Genomic DNA, 21,872 nt, shown 5'->3' on the forward strand with positions numbered 1-21,872 from the left:
GCTTTTGCCCTGGGGGTGAGTTTCACCCCATCTCGGGGGTGAAAGAATATATGTCCAAGATAAGTCCCGAAATGGATAAACTTACTAATTTTAAGTAACTTTTGTTCTATAGAGTTTTTTTAGCAAATCAATACTTTTCGAGTTATTTGCAAGTGAATATGTTCATTTTTCAACAAAATAACCACGGTTTTTCGTAAATAACTCAAAACTTAAGCATTTTGTCGAAAAAAATATTCTTAGCAAAACTATAGCCTATAAAAAATTGAAAAAAACGGTGTATACAAGGTGAGGCAAATAAAGGGCCTATTAGAAATATCTCGAAAACTAAAGGCAATAGAACTCATGAAAATTGGAATAAAGGGGTTTTGAAGGATGATCTATTAAATGAAAATATTTTCATCTCTTTGCAACTTCCGGTTATACCGGAAGTTGCTTATAACTTCGTTTTTTTTAATGGGACACCCTGTATATTTTTACATTTTTGGATTCTCTTCGATGTCTTCTTGTAAAATATGGGGATTTGTAATATTATACAGGGTATTTTAAAAGATAATTACGTTTTTTTATTAATTTCGTAGCAAAATTAACAACCTGTAGAATTGTAGTAGTTTGACATCTAAAACTCTACTTACGTTCAAATGATTTTTAATATACTCTACTATTGTTAAGAATCATTAGTATAGCCAAATTTTTAATTTTAGTACACAGGGTTGGTCGAAACTCGGAATGAGTATTTTCTGAGTTTTCTTAAATGGAACACCCTGTATTTTAGTATTGTAATGAAATGATATTTTATAGTACTTTTTTATTTCTTAAGCATTCCCTATATCTAACTGCTTTAATTTGTGCTTAATTGTTAATCGCACCAACAATCTTAACTACGTAGGTATTTTGATAGCTAAACCATTATTGGTAATTTTAAGGACCAGTCTGGATTAATATGTATTTATTTCTGAAAAATTATTTGGGATTGAGTATTTTCACGGCCAACCTAATAAAATTTTACGTATTTTTTGTTGCAATTAATGTTTAGCTTGAATCACCAATAACTCACAAATTAAAGCAGATAGGTATAGGGAATGCTTAAGAAATAAAAAAGTACTATAAAATATCATTTTAGTAAAATACAAAAATACAGGGTGTTCCATTTAAGAAAACTCAGAAAATACGCATTCCGAGTTTCGACCAACCCTGTATACTAAAATTAAAAATTTAGCTATACTAATGATTCTTAACAATAGTAGAGTATATTAAAAATCATTTGAACGTAAGTAGAGTTTTAGATGTCAAACTACTACAATTCTACAGGGTGTGAATGTTGCTACGAAATTATCTTTAATTATCTTTTAAAATACCCTGTATAATATTACAAAACCTCATATTTTAAGAAATAAGACATCGAAGAGAATCCAAAAATGTAAAAATATATGTTCCATTTAAAAAAACGAAGTTATAAGCAACTTCCGGTATAACCGGAAGTTGCAAAGAGATGAAAATATTTTCATTTAATAGATCATCCTTCAAAACCCCTTTATTCCAATTTTCATAACTCTGTTGCCTTTAGTTCTCGAGATATTTCTAATAGGCCAGTTATCTGCCTCACCCTATATATTAGGTCTCTATACCTTGCAAAAACAGAGTCATAGCTAACGAAAAATAGGTTCATATTCGAAAAATTCCAAATAGAATAATTCAATGTGAAATACCCAAATAATGAAGCATTCTTGGGGAAAACACATTACAACTTTTTCAAAGTGTTTAAAAAAAAGCTTTATTTATGTTCTTATCAAAAAAGTTTCTAGCATCAAATGTAAGCAAGTTACGCTCAAAATAAAGTTGGTCCCTTTTGTATTAGCAAAAAAAAATCAGGAATAAACCCCCCAATTAGCAACTTAAATGAAATTACATAATCGTTACGGCTCCACAAATTATTTTACTTATGTTGTGTTTATATGATCTGTAAGTTTCATCGATTCAAAATGCTTATTTTTGAAAAAATTTGGTTTTAAAGTCAAATTTTTAAAAATTTTAATTTTGAAAAAAAAATGCTTTTTTTTCAAAATAACTTAAAAATTGTTAGAGATACCAAAAATCATACAAAATAAAAAGTCGGCTTTACTTTTCTGAATATTTTGTATTTTTTTGTTTAAGACAAAAATTGGTTATGATTCGGTGTGTCCAAATTTGCATACACTCGTGATAAGTGACTCGTTCAAGCCCTTTTAACTACAGCTCTTTCAAAAATAAGGACTTTGAACCGATGAAACTTACAGATCATATGATCAATACATACGAGAGTAAAAAACTTGTGAAGTGGTAACAATTAAGTTCATTTGAAATGCTAATTAGGGGGTGAATTTCCCGATTTCGTACCAAAAAAAAGGGACCAACTTTATTTTGAGCGTAACTTCTTTACTTTTGATGCTACATATTAAAAAAAAACAAAAATAAGCATTTTAAATACTTTAAAAAAGTTAAAATGAGTTTTCTCCAAAAAAGTGCTTCGTTTTTTGGTTATGGCACGTCAAAATATTCGATTTGAAATTTGACGATTACGAACCTATTTTTCAATAGCTATAACTCTTCTTGTACTATGTATAGTGACCTAATATATAAACCATGTTTTTCACTTTTTTACGTGCTATATTTTTGATAAGAATTTTTTTTCGACCAAATACTTACTTGGTTATTTTGTAGAAAAATTAACATATTTACTCGCAAATAACTCGAAAAGTATTAACTTGGTGAAAAAACTTGAACTAGAACAAAAGTTGCTTAGAATTAGTCATTTTATCCATTTCCGGACTCATTTCTAACATATATTTTTCACCCCCAAATGGGGGTGAAACTCACCCCAATGGCAAAAGCACACATCGGCACAATATCACTTTCTTTCTTTGACTTGTTAGCTATGTGTATGCCAAATTTCATGTCAATCCAAGGGGTTGTTTAAAATTTAGAGGTTTTGCAATATTTTACTTTTAAAGAACGTACTAATTTTCAATATTTTTCAAGTTTTTCGTAAGGTGCGCTTTCAAAAATTCGAAATACTATTTTTTTAGTGGGTTTTGGGGATTTTCCCATTTTATAGACTTCAAAACAGATCAAATCAAGGTTTTTATAGGCTACATATAATTTGAAGAGTCCTTTTTTAGGACGTTCAAAAATGGGAGAAACACGTTCAGACCCCCAAACAAGCACCCACATTTTAGGGTGGTTTGAACGTTTTTGTCCCATTTTTGAATGTCCTAAAGGACGCAGTTAAAAAAATGAAAAAAATTGAATTTTGGGTGTTGCGGTACTTTGCCTATCTTAACAGGGGTATCTTTTACAAATAAGTTGCCATCTGTCGCAATAACTACTAATAGACCAATCAAGTTAGTAAAAAATAAGCCGTTTTTCGACATAATTGAAAAGACGAGGTTTGACAGTTGAAATGTGTAGTATGAGATATGACAAAAATTCTACCATCTTGGGATTCATCAATTTTTTAGTGGAACATTTTTTAAATAAACAATCAAAACGTCAAACTTAGTTTTTTGCTCATAACTTAAAAACTTGTTTATTTAGAAATTTGACGTCCACAGGTAACTTTTTCAGAAAAAAAAGATACATCGAATGAGATACCCTAAATTAAAATCGGTTAATAAACAAAAAAGTTATTGCAAAACGGACGACAAAATCACTGTTTTTGAATATTGTTAATAAATATTTTATTGTTTATTAAAATATGTTTAAATATACCCAAACTTGAGGGCATTATGGTGTTTGAATGGTGTGCAAAAAATGGTCCAGATCTGTTAAATAGTTTTTGCAAAATTTAATTTGTTTATAATATTTTTTGAAAAACGGGCTAAGTTCTGAGGCTGGTCCAGTTAATATGGCTGAATGTATCTCAATAATCAGGGACTTATTTCCTTCGTTAAGATGTATACTAATACCCTATGAAAAAAAAGTAAAAAAAATTACATGTACGTACACAAAATTATTTGTTAATAAATAGCAGTTTTTAAGCTTATAAACAATTACAATAATTTCGTAGAAATTAGATCAAATTAAATGACAATAAAAAATACTGAAAGCTGGTTAAAATACACAACTTCTAAAAAAAATTTTTAGGTCCTACGACCCTTGGGGTCTGAGATAGCCCCTTTTTTTGAAAAAATCACTGTTACGTTAATTAACAACACTAAGATCTGAAATTAACCAATCTTTTATAAGAAAAGTCAAAGTTTTTAACAAAGTTCTTTGTTAACAAAAATGTTAAAAATTCTTTAAGCAGTATTGTTATAAAGAAAGAGTATTTTGCGTTCCGACTAAAGTAAAAAAAAATGATGGGCGCAGCCGAATGAGAATAAATTCGCGAACTAGCATTCGCTAGCGCTAGACCATTGCAGCCCATTTTTAACATTGACAGTATACCGCATTTGAAGCTTAATATTATATTTATATATTTTGGTAGAAACTTGAATTTTATGAATATTATTATGTTGCGCATTTATTTAGTAAAATTATATTTTAAATAAATGTATTTAAAAAATAACAATAAAAAGGCCACAAAGTCAAAATATGTAACAGAAAAAAAGTTACGCGACCTTATAGACGAGTGGTACGTGGTACTCCCCCCCCCCCAAAAACGCTCATTTCTCGAGATATCAACCACGGTGTGGTGAATGGCTAATTTTGGTCTTACTTTATACTTTTTATGGTGCTGAAAACGAAAATGAGTTTTATTTTGAATTTTAGATGGGGAAACATTGTCAAAATCGCAATTTTACCCTAAAAATAAAAAAAAATGAAATCACGTTTTTCTTAAAATTAAAAGTTACACCACTTTTTTTCTATAAAACATTTTGTTCTCTGTACTCTAAATTTTAACTTAAAATTAATTAAACAGCTAAATTTCAAATTTTGTTACTCAACTTTTGCGATTAAACTTTGCAATTCAAGAATCTGTACCTTTTACTTCAAACAATTTATAACTTGCTTTATGGCAAGACAGAAATATTGAAGCAGGTCCCATTGTCTTCAGAAAGGTGAGAAATATATACTATAAAAATATCAGAAAAAAATATTACAATGGAACAGAGTTGTAGCAAATTAAACTCAAAAAAACGTGATTTTTTTTTTATTTTTAGGGTAAAGTTGCGATTTTGATAATGTTCCCCCACGTAAAATTCAAAACAACCCTAATTTTAGTTTTCAGCACCATCAAAAATATGTATAAAGTATGACCAAAATTAGTATCAGTATCTCGAGAAATAAGCCGTTTTTGGGGTGTGCCGCTCGTCTGTAAAGTCACATAACATTTTTCCTATTGCATATTTTAAATTAAATTTTTTTGGAAAACTTCATAAATTATATTTTATTTCTGTGTTAATTAAAATTATAAACTAAAAAGTTTGTCACTCAACTTCTTTAAGTAAACATGAAACTAACGAAATCTGACGACAAAATGTTTAAAAATTAACAACTTCTCTTTTAACGTGTTGAGTCATTTTGGACAAATCTCATTGTTATCTAAATGCTTCAAAGATAACACAGTAAAATTTTCAAAAGGAAATATTTACAGCGACCAAAAATACAGTGAGTTAAAATTGAAAAATCATCAAAATTGATTTTTCGCATTTTTGCATAAAATTTGATTTTTGAACATGTTCCACTAATTCTAGAAAAATATTAACTCCATATTCGGATTCAGAGACCTCGAAAACATAAGGAATGACGAAAATTTGTCATTCACCTTAAAGTGGATTTTTGTGGTCGGGATAACGTAATTTTAATAGTTGCTGCCGCATGCCGGTCGCCAACCGCGCCCACTATTCAGTCAGTCGACTACGACCGCTATTTTTTACGTTAGTCGGAACGCAAAATACTTTTTGTTTATAACACTCCTATTTAAACAATTTTTAACATTTTTTCTTACTAAAAACTTTGTTAAAAACTTTGACTTTTCTTATAAAAGATTGGTTAATTTCAGCTCTTAGTGTTTGTTAATTAACGTAACAGTGATTTTTTCAAAAAAAAGGGGCTATCTCAGACCCCAAGGGTCGTAGGACCTAAGAAATTTTTTTGAAAGTTGTGTATTTTAACCAGCTTTCCGTATTTTTTATTGCCATTTTATTTGATCTAATTTCTACGAAATTATTGTAATTGTTTATAAGCTTAAAAACTGCTATTTATTAACAAATAATTTTGTGTACGTATATGTAATTTTTCTTTACTTTTGTTTTCATAAGCTGTTAGTGTACATCTTAACGAAGGAAATGAGCCCCGGATTATTGAGATACATTCATCCATATTAACTGGACCAGCCTCAGAAATTGGCTCGTTTTTCAAAAAATTTTAAAAACAAATTCAATTTTACGAAAACTATTTAACAGATCTGGACCATTTTTTGCACACCATTCAAACACCATAGTGCCCTCAATTTTGGGTATATTAAAACGTATTTTAACAAACAATAAAATTGTTATTAACTGTATTCAAAATCAGTGATTTTGTCGTCCGTTTTGCAATAACTTTTTTGTTTATTAACCGATTTTAATTTAGGGTATCTCATTCGATGTATCTTTTTTTTCTGAAAAAGTTACCTGTGGACGTCAAATTTCTAAATAAACAAGTTTTTAAGTTATGAGCAAAAAACTAAGTTTGACGTTTTTGTTGTTTATTTAAAAAATGTTCCACTAAAAAATTGATGAATCCCAAGATGGTAGTCTTTTTGTAATATCTCATACTACACATTTCATCTGTCAAACCTCGTCTTTTCCGTTATGTCTAGTAAAAACTTAACTTGATTTGCCTATAATGCAATTTAAATAAGTGCAAAAAATGATTTTAGGCTTTCCAATTCACTTAAATTGACAATGAAGAAGTGACAATGAAACACATTTGAAAGAAAACACAAATGAATCTAAACGTATATTGAAAAAATTAACAATAATATTAAGAAAAAGTTATTTTAGAAAAAGTTTTTTACATACGTTTAAACTTTAATTACAAAAACAATACATAAATAAATACCCCATTTACACCGAATATATTAATTTAAACTCGAAAGAGCTAGGTAGCATGCTGATTGTTATGATCTCTATGATTTGATTCCAAATACTGCTAACACTCTTCGGAGTTGGGTCTCTAGAAAATTTTACATATGGCGAGTGTTTCCGAAACCTCCATGTCCAGATTGAGAAGCACCCTTGTTGAAGCCCATTTGGAGGTTGAGTTGTCCTTCGTGCGCCCTGAGTTGTTCCTCGGTAAAAGTCCTCTTGTTTTCTTCGGCCATCTTAGGTCCCAGTGTAGGGCCATTCCATTCTGGGTGTTTTTGGGTGATACGACCCAAGGAGAACAATGAAATAGCAACCTGTAAAGAGATTTACCTTGATAATAAAAATATCCTTGAGCATCATTAATAAATGTATTGCATTTCCGGTTAAATCTACATATATTCAGACTTTATTTAGTATGTAGTATGTAGTAAAATAAAAAACTCAAAAAAATAACGAGAATCTCATCATAAACGAAACCAATGTCGAACGAATATACTAATATACATATCTAGGAGCAATGATCAACTCAAATGATAATCAAATGATTATTTCCAGGAAATTAAAATTAAAATTAAAATTTAATAAAAATTTTGGTCTTGGTAAAAGGTATATTATTTTAAAAAGCCCTATAGGGCTACAAACATCGAACAAAACGTTTTCGCTCTAAAAAGAGCATCATCAGTGTTGCCTAAAATAAGTATAACCATATTAATTATCAAAATGTTAAACTTAAAATGATGACCAAGGTAGAAGCAAAGTTTGGTTATACTTACAAGAACATGGTGAGCCAACCAAAAAATACGAAGGTCAAAGCCTTTCAAAAATGGACTAAAAGTCACATCAAAATGCTAACATAGCAAATTCCAAAGGATGGATATAATTCCTAAGGATACGGCCCTAAGATAACATATGACTCCCACAGGTAAGTGGGTCAAAGGTAACAAATTAGGTCATTATGTTACAAGAGGTGACAGGCAACTAAGATGTGAGATTTCAAAAGCGAATCTGTCTGATGTCAAGACAACAATATTGTCAATGGAACTTGAAGTATCATGAAATGTTGGTTACACAGCTACTAAATTTATAGTTGTTTATAGTACAAGCAATGATAACAGCTAACATCAGTGTGTTGGAATTATAAAAATAAAGAGTTAGTGAGAATAGATTATCTAGATGTAAAATAGAAGGGGGAATTTGAATACCCACGATCATCAATGAAGTGTATGTAAATTGATGAAGAAAGGTAGGCAAAACAACATACAGAGAATGTAATTTATGGTTTGTGTTTTGAAATTAGATAATTTATATTTGTGAACCAACACAAAGTGTTATCCTAGGGCCGTATTCTTAGGAATTATATCCATCCTTTGGAATTTGCTATGTTAGCATTTTGATGTGACTTTTAGTCCATTTTTGAATGGCTTTGACCTTCGTATTTTTTGGTTGGCTCACCAAGTTCTTGTAAGTATAACCAAACTTTGCTTCTACCTTGGTCATCATTTTAAGTTTAACATTTTGATAATTAATATGGTTATACTTATTTTAGGCAACACTGATGATGCTCTTGTTAGAGCGAAAACGTTTTGTTCGATGTTTGTAGCCCTATAGGGCTTTTTAAAATAATATACCTTTTACCAAGACCAAAATTTTACTTGTAATTAATGGTATACAGCCAGCTACAGGAAATTCTTCCGTGTGGATTAAAATTAAAATAGAAAAGGCTAGAGCAAATTTTAACAAAACCGGAAGAGTGCTCTGCACAAGAGATTTGAAGTTAGAGCTAAGAGTTAGGTTGGTTTGGTGCTACGTTTTCTTGAACTTGTTTTATGGAATGTAAGCTTGGACCTTGAATGCCGAATCAATGAAAACACTGGAATCATTCGAGTTATGGGTGTATAGAAGAATTCTGAAAATATCATGGGCAGAACACGTCACAAAGAGGTTCTGAGAAAGATGAGTAAAGAAATGGAAGTCTTAAATACAATCAAAAGCAGAAAATTGAGATATCTCGGACATATTACACGTGAAGAGAGATACAACTTGCTCCAACTTATTATTCCGGGAAAGATCCAAGGAAAAAGAAGTATATGGAGACGTAGAATATCTTCTTCAACAGGTGCCTATCTTCTAGAGATGTTGGCGACCACATTGACCCATCTTATTCTATTCACAGCGGGTCAAAATAGATCAGTTGATGTTGGACCAGTCCACTTCCTGAGATTGGCCAGCCAGGATAAACGTCTGCGTCCAGGATATACGTAGAATATCATATCTGCGCAACCTGAGAGAATAATACAGATGTGTGCATGTGTGAGAGAATAGTACAAATGAACTTTTCAGAGCAGCCGTCTCTAAAGTTCGAATAGCTATGATTATTGCCGACCTCCGTCGCAGAGATGGCACTTGAAGAAGAAGATGTACGAAAAAGTGATTTGAATGTAAAAGTTTTACCATTAATAAATATAGAATTCTATAAAAAAATTATGACAAATAATAAAAATACATAATAGTAATTTTCGAAATTACTTGTACTTTTATCATTTATTTATTAAAACGGAATATAAAATGAGACAATACGAACTACACATAAATAAAAAAAGTAGACAAATTGTAACAGTGTTAGGTACTGTAACGAAGTACATATAAAGTAAAAAAATCAAAATTTACAATTTTCTAGTCATTTTTAAATTTCAATGAGTAAAGATTTGTTAAAGTTAAAATTTACGTTAATTAAAATATATAATAAACGATGAAGGAAAGCATTTTAGGAAGAATAATTAAGGTAATAAAGCATTTATAAGTGATAGAAAATAAGGAGAGAACAAAAAATAATGCAAGGAAATAATAATATTACCAATATTTAAAAGGGGGCTGTTATAAACACTAAAAGAATAGAAATAATGAAGTTTCAGACGCTTAAAAAATAACACTATGGCAAATTATGTAAATATTTTAACATTCACAAACAGTCAGAACATCCTAATTATATCATCAACACCTAAAACGAGAATGCAAAAACAAATAACAAAGTCGGCAAGAAATTGTTTGACACATGCTCATACTCAGAGAATAGTACTCAGTGAATGTATATACTCATTGAATGGTATACAAAATGGAGAACAAAAGTAAGCAAAAAAACATCATCTCACGTTTACTAACCGCCACAACACATTCCCACCTGTAAGAATGGAAAATGTACGAATACCAACAGTAACAGACGCTAAATACCTTGGCCTCCATCTTGACCAACGTCTAACTTGGAAGAAACATATCCAGACCAAAAGAAGACAGCTCGACTTGAAATTTCGGTAAATGTATTGGCTCCTTGGACGCAGATCAAAACTCAACATCCAAAACAAAATTCTTCTGTACAAAGCAAAACTCACACCTATTTGGTACTACGGACTACACCTTTTGGGCTGTGCAAAGACAACATCACTGAATATCATCCAAAGATTTAAGTCTAAAGTTTTCAGTCTAAAGTTCTAAGATCAATAGTGGATGCACCATGGTACGTAAGTAATCAAACACTTCACGAAGACTTAAATATACCTTTCATCAGAGAAGAAATCCATCGAGCCACGGAGTCACAAAATGAGCGTACCATTCACCATGAAAATCAGTTAGTAAGGGAATTATTCCACAATGGCCCTGTCACAAGGGGACTAGATAGAACCTGGCCTCGAGACCTATTTTAAAACTTAAACCTAAATAGAATAAGGTGAGACATCATTGGAATTCTCTTCTTCATGCCCAAAAACATGGAACACATTAACTTAATACTCTTGTAATGATGTATATTGTAAATAAACATAATTACATAAAAAACCTGCTCTGTCTTTATGCACCTCATTTTAAAAATGACTCACCTGTGCGATATTCCTTCTTTCGAAGAGATCAGCAGTCTGGAAAATTTCTTCTTCCGGTAGACCGTATTTTTTGGCAGCAGCTTGAAACCTTTGGATGTTTTCCATCAGCTGAAAGTTGGTCCCTTTGGATTGGATTTTCTTGATACATCCAGGTGTAAGCTTGTTCATAAGGTTGCACAATACGACGCCATCTTTAAGTATATCTTCGAATTCTCCTTTGGGAACTGGTTCACCCAGGCAACCGAAGATCCAGTTGAGGACTTCGGCTTCGACATCCTTGTTACGTTTCTGTAATAACATAATTTATGAGAGTTTTATATTTCCAATATTATTATTATTATTTGTGTTTATTTTATTACAGCACTGATAAAAATACATACAATATAATACAACATACAATACAGGGTGTAACAAAAATACAGGTCATAAATTAAACCACATATTCTGGGACCAAAAATAGTTCGAATGAACCTAACCAACCTTAGTACAAATATGCACACAAAAAAAGTTACAGCCTTTTGAAGTTACAAAATGAAAATCGATTTTTTCGAATATATCGAAAACTATTAGAGATTTTTTGTTGAAAATGGACATGTGGCATTCTTATGGCAAGAACATCTTAAAGAAAAATTATAGTGAAATTTGTGCACCCCATAAAAATTTTATGGGGGTTTTGTTCCCTTAAACCCCCCCAAACTTTTGTGTCCGTTTCAAATAAATTATTATTCTGATGCCATTAGTTAAATTAAATATTTTTAAAACTTTTTTGCCTCTTAGTATTTTTTCGATAAGGCAGTTTTTATCGAGTTGCGGCTTCTTTTTTAATATGTTTACATAAAAATTTTATGAGGGTTTTGTTCCTTTAAACCCCTCAGATGTTTGTGTACGTTCCAATTAAACTATTACTGCGGTACAATTAGTTAAACACAGTGTTTTTAAAACTTTTTTGCCTCTTTGTATTTTTTTGATAAAGCATCTTTTATCGAGATGTGGCTTCTTTTTTAATATGGTTCAAAATATACCTAAAAATGTAAATCACAAATAAATTTTCATGTTATTACCAAGTCTCCATAATCGTACTTTACCATATACAAATATGTGGTGGATTTGACAAATATTCAAATATCTCGATAAAAACTGACTTCTGAAAAAAGTACTAAGAGACAAAAAAGTTTTTAAAAACTTGTGTTTAACTAAAGGCGCTACAATAATAATTAAATTGAAACGTACACAAAAGTTTGGGGGGGTTTAAAGGAACCAAACCCCCATAAAATTTTTATGGGGTGTCCAAATTTCATTATAATTTTTTCTTAAAATACTACCGCCATAAAAATACCACATGTCCATTTTTAATAAAAAATCTCTAATAGTTTTCGATATATTGGAAAAAATCGATTTTCATTTTGTAACTTCAAAGGGCTGTAACTTTTTTTCCGTGCACATTTGTACTAAGGTAAGTTATGTTCAATCGAACTATTTTAGGTCCCAGAATACGGGATTAAATTTATGACCTGTATTTTTGTTACACCTTGTATAATATGTAGTTCTTCCATTATATCTTTTCCCGTGCTTGAAATTAGTCACGAATTACTTTTTATACTAGGTCTCTTTTTTACTCACAGAAACTATTATCAGAAATTAAGTCGCTTGAACATAGAAACCACAATAAGTTAAACAAGGAAAAACAATACGGTATGTCTTTGATACCTTGTTTACTATGAATTCTGACGTTTATCATTTTCAATAGCAGTGACATTAGCGCATTTGTTGTGTATATTGTAATTTGCAACGTATATTGTGTTAAATATTATTATTGAGTTATTATTGTGTTAAATTAGTGCTATCAAGCATTAATAACATACATACATACATACATACATAATCGATTGCCCCTTTTACCATTATAGGCGTCGAGGATAACATTAATAACAATGGAGTCAAAATAAACCAAGTAAGATTATATCGAATGGAAGTTTATAAATCAATCAATTCTAAATCTTAATTCTGTAACAACAACAAAAATTACTTTTCTCTTCCGGGGATCTCTTTTATCGTATGCTTGTGCCCTAATGTAGTGTGTGTGAAAAGATGGCTTGGAAGCAGGTCCGTTAGCCAAAGATTTTTTTACCTTAATCTATTAACTTCTTTTTTTTTTCTTTAGAAAGAAAGAAATTAATCCTAAAAAAGCTCCTGGTTATGATCTGATAACGGGTAGGATACTACAAAAATTAACAAAGAAAGGAATAATGGCAATATTACAAATTTTTAATGCAATAATAAGATTAAATTATTTTCCGCAACAACTGAAAATGGCAGTTATAATTATGATCCCAAAACCAGGAAAAAAACTAGAGGAATTAACATCATATAGGCCAATAAGTTTACTGCCTGTGCTTTCCAAAGTGCTGAAAAAATCAATAATGAAAAGCATCAAGCCAATACTAGATTGCAAAAAACTCATACCAGAACATCAGTTTGGGTTTAGACAAGAACATGGAACTATAGAGCAAGTCCATAGATTAGTAAAACATATCAGCAACGACTTTGAAAATAAGCGATATTGCTGAGCAGCGTTTCTTGACATAAGACAAGCGTTCGATAAAGTCTGGCACAAAGGTCTACTCTATAAACTAAAAAAACTATTGCCTCATCCGTATTATGAACTTCTAAAGTCTTACTTATCTGACAGATTCTTTTCAGTTAAATACCATTCAGAATATTCAGAATTATACCAAATATAATCAGGAGTACCGCAAGGCAGCGTGTTAGGACCAATGTTGTACCAGCATTTTACTACAGATCTACCAACTTCAAGCACTACAATAACAGCAACCTTAGCAGATGACACTGCAATACTCGCCTCACATCATGATCCAGTAACTGCCTCAATACACTTACAAGCCAGCCTTAATAATATCCAAGCATGGTTAAAAAAATGGAAAATTCGAGTTAATGAGACCAAATCAATCCATGTTACCTTTACACTAAGAAGAGGTATATGTCCAGCAGTGTTATTAAATAATCAAATGATTACTCAGAGAAATGAAGTCAAATATTTAGGTTTACATCTTGACAGAAGATTAACATGGAGAACACATATATTTACAAAATGAAAACAATTGGGTCTCAAACTAAGACAACTTTACTGGCTTATTGGCAGAAAATCACAATTAAATCTCACAAATAAGATCTTAAATAAAGCCGTACTGAAGCCAATATGGACGTATGGAATTCAATTATGGGGATCTGCTAGCAATTCAAACCTAGAAATCCTACAAATATTCCAGAACAAAGTTCTTCGAATTATAACCAATGCTCCATGGTATGTTTCGAACAACATAATAGAAAAATACTTCCAAGTTCAATCCATAAAAACTGAAGTCACAAAGTACAGTGAAAAATACAAAAACAAAACTAGTGCTCACTCTAATGACAGTGCGCGAACTGTTTAATGTCAACGATGAAGGCCGTGACTAAAGCGTTTTAAGCCTACAGACTTAACAAACAGATTTAAATAAAATTAATTAACATTTTCCACTACATTATTAACTTTGTTTGTTAACTATATTTACGTTAAAGGAAGTCTCTCACTGGAGAGAATTCCTACAAGTCATTTTTTTCTTCTAATAATTGTCAAAAAATTTACTTATTGTTACGAGTGACAACAGATTGTAAATTAAATGGAGCTAAATAAAAAAAAAACAAAAAAAATCTATTAACTATTAGCTTTGCTATATTTATACCTGTTATTTCATTTAAATTACAATATCTCTTTCTTTCAAATAGTTAATCAATAATTTAATTATTTCCATTTCATGGAAACTTAGTAAATACTGTATACCAATTGGAAAATATACTTCTGATTGTCGTAGATTGTAATATAATTGGTCTTTTTATCTCTCGTTAGTTTTGTATTCCAAGAAAATATAATTCAAATCTCTAATCGAAACATTACCACAAAAGCAAACTGATAAATAACTATTCCTAATTTATGCAGATGTGTCTCACATTTTCCATGCCCTAATGTTGCTTAGGTCCTAAAATAAGTTTTAACTTTTCAAAAGAAGAAGAACGAAAAGAGAATATGTATTGCATATGAATTTTTTTTATTATATGATATTATGCTACTTATATGAGTTTAAATATATATAACAACAAAAAAGTAAGAACTATAAAATATAATACCTAATGATTGTACAGTTCCCCTATATTTACCATTTTTATTTGTGACAAATTTTTAACTTGTATGTAAACTGCTTTTTCTCACGGTCTTACTAACAACTGGCGTGTCAAAAATATATGTATAACAGGTGTATTTAAATTGGTTCCAATCAACTATAAATTTTACATATCACTATTAAATTTAATAAAATCACATATAATTTACAATCCTAAAAAAATTATCCAAGCCAAGGATGTCAAATGATGTGCCAAAAATTATATTATGAATTAAAGTCATTTATCCTATTATGACACAGACATTTTCTATTTATGTCAAATTATAATTACAAGATTATAATACAATGAGTTTTCTATACATAATAGATATAATATAAACTATGTAACCTATATTTCTCTATATTGTCTTGTTGAAAATTATGTTTTATTAATTTAATTTGTTCATAACACTCATATTTACTGAAATTGTTGTGAATGATTTGAATAGAACAAAAAATCAAAAAGGATTAATATATATGGAAATTATCGTAGATGGCCCTTTGTAAGCAGCTACTTCTAAATTAACTATCACTCTCTTTAGTTGTCCCTGCCCACATACATAACAGCATTCATAAGATCCGTAATAAAAAAGTATCGAAAGATAGATATAAAAAGATAAAATAAATAAATGAAAATAAAAGAGAGACGTACTCACAATCATTTATTGTTTAAACAGCATCATCAGGTACCGGTATCATTTTGTCATCATTTAGTTTACTGTTACCGGGACCTGATGATACTGAGCAAATTATATACAGCGAAACCGGTCGTCAGAGTAATACAATAAATTATTGTGAGTCTCTCTTTTATTTTCATTCATCATGAACTCACATATGCAATCCATTCTAAATTGTATAAAATAAATAAATTACTATTTTAGTTGGGAATAAGCCACAATTTAAGTTTGAAATTAAATTTATTTTACGCTTTGATTTCCACTTCGGATTTTTTTCCATCTCCGAAGTAGTCGACCACAAACCTCCGAGTAAGGCGGTCGCATTCAGTCCAGAATATTTTAAAACATTTTATATTGTAAACGTTAATTTCGATTTGTGTACAAAATGTGATTATTTAAATGTGATTTTAATTACCTACATGTTTTAATATCAGTAATTTGAACGTCTCCGTAAACTTGTTTAAATAAATAAATTCAGTTTTTATTTTTAATTACATTTTTACATTTTAAAAGTAAATAAGTGTTTTGGAATCGAGCTAGTTATCATAAGGCAATTAGTGATAATAACTGAAGAAAATATCCAACAATTTCATACCAGTGGAGTGGAGTTAAAAAGGGATATCAAATGAAATGGTGTGCCAACTCATCAATCCGGATATCAGGTGAATAACAATAATATGTCTTATCAACAATATTTTTTTCCTACGTCAATGTCACAGCCCCAAACGGGTTACCATGATCAAAATCAACAGGCCATATATCAGCAAATGCCAGGCTCATCTACTCAAATGCAACCAATTTTCCCACAATATCTTTCACAACCAAATCCTTTACCTCTCCCCCAACACTTAGTATATCAAAATCCACAAAATCCACAGGTAGTCCAACACATGAATGAACAAGCAGCTCCTAACTCTGAATCTGAAGATAAATGGGAGAAAGTAACAAATAAAAAAAGAATAAGAAGTCCCGAAGTGGAAATATCCAGGAAACAAACAAAATTAATTAAGTGATTATTGGCTGCAAAAGCCACTAGAAACAAAAAACTCGTATAGTATGCTTACGGAAGAAAACGAAGAAAGCCAAGACGAAGCAAAAGATCAAGAAAACAATACAAAACATGTACCCAAGCCCCCACCGATAACCATATATAATGTAGGTGTTGTCCAACACATTCATGATCTACTGAAACAAACCACAGGAGATAAATACACTATTAAAACCATTAGTTATGAAACAGTAAAAGTTCAAGTCGTTGAGGCCGAACATTTTAAAAAATTGATCACTGAACTTGATAAAAGGAATACTCAATACCATACTTTTAGGCCAAAAAGCGAGAAAACATTCAGGTTTGTCATAAAAGGACTGCATCATGGTACAGATACTAATGACATAAAGACAAATCTAGCAGCACAAGGCCACGAAGCAGTGAACATTCACAATATAAAACATTATGTATCAAAAACCCCCTTGCCAATGTTTTTCATTGATATCGTATCGAAGGAAAACAACAAAGAGGTTTATAAAATAGAAAAATTAGGAAACAATATCATCAAATGCGAACCTCCTCGTACGAAAAGAACAATCCCCCAGTGTACAAGATGCCAAGACTACGGACACACCAAAACATACTGCCGCAAAGTACACAGATGCGTAAAATGTACAGGCAATCACGAAACAAAAGATTGTCCTCGGAAATCACGTGATGACAAAGTAAAATGTGTCAATTGTAACGGTGACCACCCGGCTAACTATAGAGGATGCCAAGTTCACATTCAACTACAGCAGAAGCTATATCCTACACTAAGAGAGAAAAGAATCATGCAACCGCATATCCAAACAAATAATACTCAACAAATACAACCTGATTTAACCTATGCTCAAATAGTCAACAAAAATCAACCACAGTGTAGCTATAACAACCAAACAATACCAGGACCTAACCAACCTAATAACAACTTAGCCAAGCTGGAAGAAATGATGCAAAAACTCATGGAGCAAATGGGCACAATGCTCAATTTACTTACTACTGTCATCAATAAGATTGCTTAATGGCTTCACAACTTAAATATAAAATAGTAGTCTGGAACGCAAATGGCCTTTATCAACGGGCTAAAGAACTCAAAACATTCATACTTAATCAAAATATTGATATATTATTAATTTCTGAGACACACTTTACAGAAAAACACTACATGCGGATTCCCAACTACAAGTTGTATTATACAAATCACCCAGACGGTAGAGCTCACGGTGGAAGCGCCATGATTATACGTGATTCTATTAAACACTCCGAAATGGAAAAATATAACAAAGACTACCTGCAAGCAACCAGCTTAACAATTGAGGAAGCACACGGCCCAATAACAATATCTGCCTTATACTGCCCACCTAAACATGTCGTTAAAAAAGAACATTTCCTAAAATATTTTAACACTCTAGGGAACAAATTCATTGCAGGTGGAGATTATAATTCAAAACATCCGATGTGGGGTTCTAGACTAACAACTCCAAGAGGCAGAGAATTAGCTAAAGCAATGGTAGAAAATAACCTGCAACAAATTTCTACTGGCGAACCAACTTATTGGCCGTCTGATTTAAACAAAATACCTGATGTCGTTGACTTCTGCATCACAAAAGGCATCGATACCAAAAAATGTAAAGCTGAATCATGCTTTGATTTATCATCAGACCACTCACCCTTTATAATAACAATCTCCGAAAAAATCTTAAACAAAGAACATCAACCAACTTTGCATAACACCAAGACTAACTGGTCCCAATTTAGAGAAAAACTAGACAGCCTGATCTCACTAAATCTGTCCTTGAAAAATGAACTCGAACTTGAATCAGCTGTAGATAAACTAACAGAAAGCATACAAATTGCTGCATGGTACGCGACTCCCAGCTACGAACCATCTCAAAACAGAAATAATGTGTCTCCCACAATTAAACAAAAAATTTTAGAAAAACGACAATTACGTAAAAATTGGCAACAGTCAAGAACGGCAGAAAATAAGAAAAAACTTAACAAAGCAACAAAGGAATTAAAGGAATTAATCCATGAAGAAGAAAACCATGGAATACAAGAATATTTAGAAAATTTAACACCAACTGAAGCTACAGATTATTCACTCTGGAAAGCCACGAAAAAGCTCAAACGGCCCCAACAGCATAACCCACCAATCAAAGATGAGGCAAACACCTGGGCTAGGAACGACAAAGAAAAAGCTGATCTTTTTGGCAAGCACCTTCAAAAAGTATTTACGCCATATCCTTCTACAGTATCTACAGAGGAAGAAACAGAACTAACCAGATTCCTAACAGCACCGTTTCAAATGGATCTGCCCCACACGAAATTTACAGTCAACCAAGTAAAACAAACAATAATAGATGAAATCAACATCAAAAAAGCCCCTGGATTTGACCTAATCTCTGGCAAGATTCTAAAAGAAGTCTCGGATAAGTGCATAAAACTAATCACCTTTATATTTAATGCAATTCTCCGTCTAAAGTACTTCCCTAGTTCATGGAAAGTGGCACAAATCCTAATGATCCTTAAACCAGGAAAAAGACCGGAAAATGCATCTTCATACCGGCCTATAAGCCTTTTGCCTATGATTAGCAAAGTCTTTGAAAAAATGTACGTAAAAAGGTTGAAAACAATAATAGACGAAAATAAAATAATTCCAGAACACCAATTCGGTTTCCGAGACAAACACGGAACCATAGAACAAGTGCATAGGCTAGTCAACCAAATAAACGAGGATTTTAACTCCAAAAGATACTGTTCTGCTGCTTTCCTTGACATATCTCAGGCTTTTGACAAGGTATGGCACATAGGGCTACAAATAAAATTAAAGAAGCTCCTACCCTATCCTCACTTCCAGCTCTTAAAATCCTACATAGAAAATAGACACTTCCTTGTGAAGCACGGTACCGAGCACACCAAGATATATCCCATTCACTCAGGCATCCCACAAGGCAGCGTTCTCGGCCCAATTCTGTATCTTTTATACACAGCGGACATTCCAACATCTAGTACAACTACAGTTGCAACGTATGCAGACGACACTGCTATCCTGGCATCCCACACAGATCCAACAACAGCATCAAGGAATCTTCAATCAAACCTAAATAGAATTCAGCAATGGATGAAAGTATGGCGCATCAAATCTAATGGAACTAAATCATTACATGTAACATTCACGCTACGCAGAGAAACATGCCCCCCTGTATATATTGATAATTGTCTAATTCCTCAATCCGAGGACGCCAAATATCTTGGCATGCACTTGGACCGCCGCCTTACTTGGAAAAAACATATTTTTACAAAACGAAAACAGCTTGGACTTAAATTGAGAAATATGTATTGGCTCATTGGACGCAATTCCAAACTATCTCTGGATAACAAAATTTTACTCTACAAGTCCATCCTCAAGCCCATATGGACTTATGGGATTCAGCTATGGGGCACTGCTAGCGTCTCCAATACAAACATCTTACAGAGATTTCAAAACAAGGTGCTGCGTTCCATAGTCAATGCGCCATACTATGTATCCAACGAGGTGATTCAACACGACATCCCCCTAGAATCCGTGAAAGAAGCCATACAACGTTTTAGTGTTAAATACTTTGAACGAGTGTTAGTGCATCCTAATGCGTTTGCCAGACAATTAAATGTGCGGGACGTCTTTGAAGTGCGTAGACTAAAACGGCAACTGCCGTCCGACTTAACCAACTGAACGTAATCAAAAGTGTATTCAGACTGATAAAATTTTAGTTTTAGAATTGTAAAGAGGTTACTCACTGGAGTAACTCTCTACATGTCTATATTTTTTACCATAACAAATGCTTAATGCCCAATGGGCAGATTGTTGTACTCAATGGAGTTAATAATAAAAAAAAAAATCTCCGAAGTGCTAATTAAAACGTCAAATAAATTTAATTGAAAACTTAAATTGTAGCTTATTCCCAAGCCCAACATTGTGAAAGTCTCATGTGCTGTCCTGGATATTTTTTAATTCCTTACACTTATTAAATTTTTAAAATAATCAAACACCGAACAAAGTTCATAAAAAAAATTAATAAGAAAAAATCAAATATAATGGGGTCCCTCTTTCTTTTAGTGGTACTTTAAAACCTTTGACCATAGCTCTGAAGATGGCCTTGTAAGCCAAAAGCGCTCAACTAAACAATTAAAAATTTTACACACTTCAAAAATACTTTTCTTTTCCAATTCCTTCAGTTATTGAATTTTATATAGAAACCTTCTGTATAACGTTAATGTATTTTGGCTAACTACAAACGATTTTCGGCACCTGCAACATTTTTTTATACCCCCATTTTAGTTAAAAACATTCTTCTTCTTAGCCTTCGATCCTCCATGTTTGGACATATGCCTTTCAAAACTCCTTCCATCGGTCTCTATCCTGAGTAATATACTTCCAATTTGTTCCGGGTATTCTTTTTATGGTTTTCTTTTTTTTTTTCTCTGGAGAGAAAACCAAAGTTAGGGATGTTAGACAAGAAGTTGCAAAGTTGAAATGGAGATTTGCCGGACACACTATAAGACAGAAAGAAGACAGATGGAACAAAATTCTCATAAATTGGAGACCGTGGGAATATAAACGAAGCAGACGAAGGCCACAAATGAGATGGGCAGATGATGTCAAGAAGCACGTGGGCTCTAGGTGGATGACTGTAGCGACAGACAGAGAAGAATGGAAAAGGATTGGGAACGCCTATGTACAAAGATAGACCGAAGAAGGCTAATTAGATAGAGATTCTTTTTATACCATCAACCCATCTCATCTGCGGTCTTCCTCTTTGTCGTTTACTTTATTTAACAGTTGTATACCTAACATTGATCTTTTCATTGCCCTTTCTGTTGTGGCTAATTTATTTATATTTGCCTTGGTTAGGGTCCAAGTTTGACATCCATATGCCATGATAGGAAAAATGCTCTGGTTGAACACTTTGCTCCTCAAGTATTGGGGTATTTTGTGGTTCTTAAGTATCCAATTAAGTTTTCCACATCCGGCACATGCTAGTCTCTTC

At 31.9% G+C, this 21,872-nt stretch overlaps 2 protein-coding genes across 2 annotated transcripts in view; one reads left to right on the forward strand and one right to left on the reverse strand.

Moving 5' to 3' along the window:
* The window catches only part of LOC114325204 (muscle-specific protein 20), a 149,589-nt gene that overhangs the window by 60,524 nt on the left and 67,193 nt on the right, over positions 1-21,872 (forward strand). The window lies entirely within an intron of this gene.
* The window catches only part of LOC114325205 (myophilin), a 31,147-nt gene continuing 16,183 nt past the window's right edge, over positions 6,909-21,872 (reverse strand). Inside the window, exons 2-3 of the mRNA XM_028273205.1 lie at positions 10,919-11,206; positions 6,909-7,363 (exon numbers count right to left, since the gene is read on the reverse strand). Of these exons, the coding sequence (XP_028129006.1) occupies positions 7,148-7,363; positions 10,919-11,206 (504 nt within the window). The 3' untranslated portion in view covers positions 6,909-7,147. The remainder of the gene's footprint in view (positions 7,364-10,918; positions 11,207-21,872) is intronic.

This window comes from Diabrotica virgifera, chromosome 7, assembly GCF_917563875.1.
Source record: "Diabrotica virgifera virgifera chromosome 7, PGI_DIABVI_V3a".
Classification (NCBI taxonomy): domain Eukaryota; kingdom Metazoa; phylum Arthropoda; class Insecta; order Coleoptera; family Chrysomelidae; genus Diabrotica; species Diabrotica virgifera.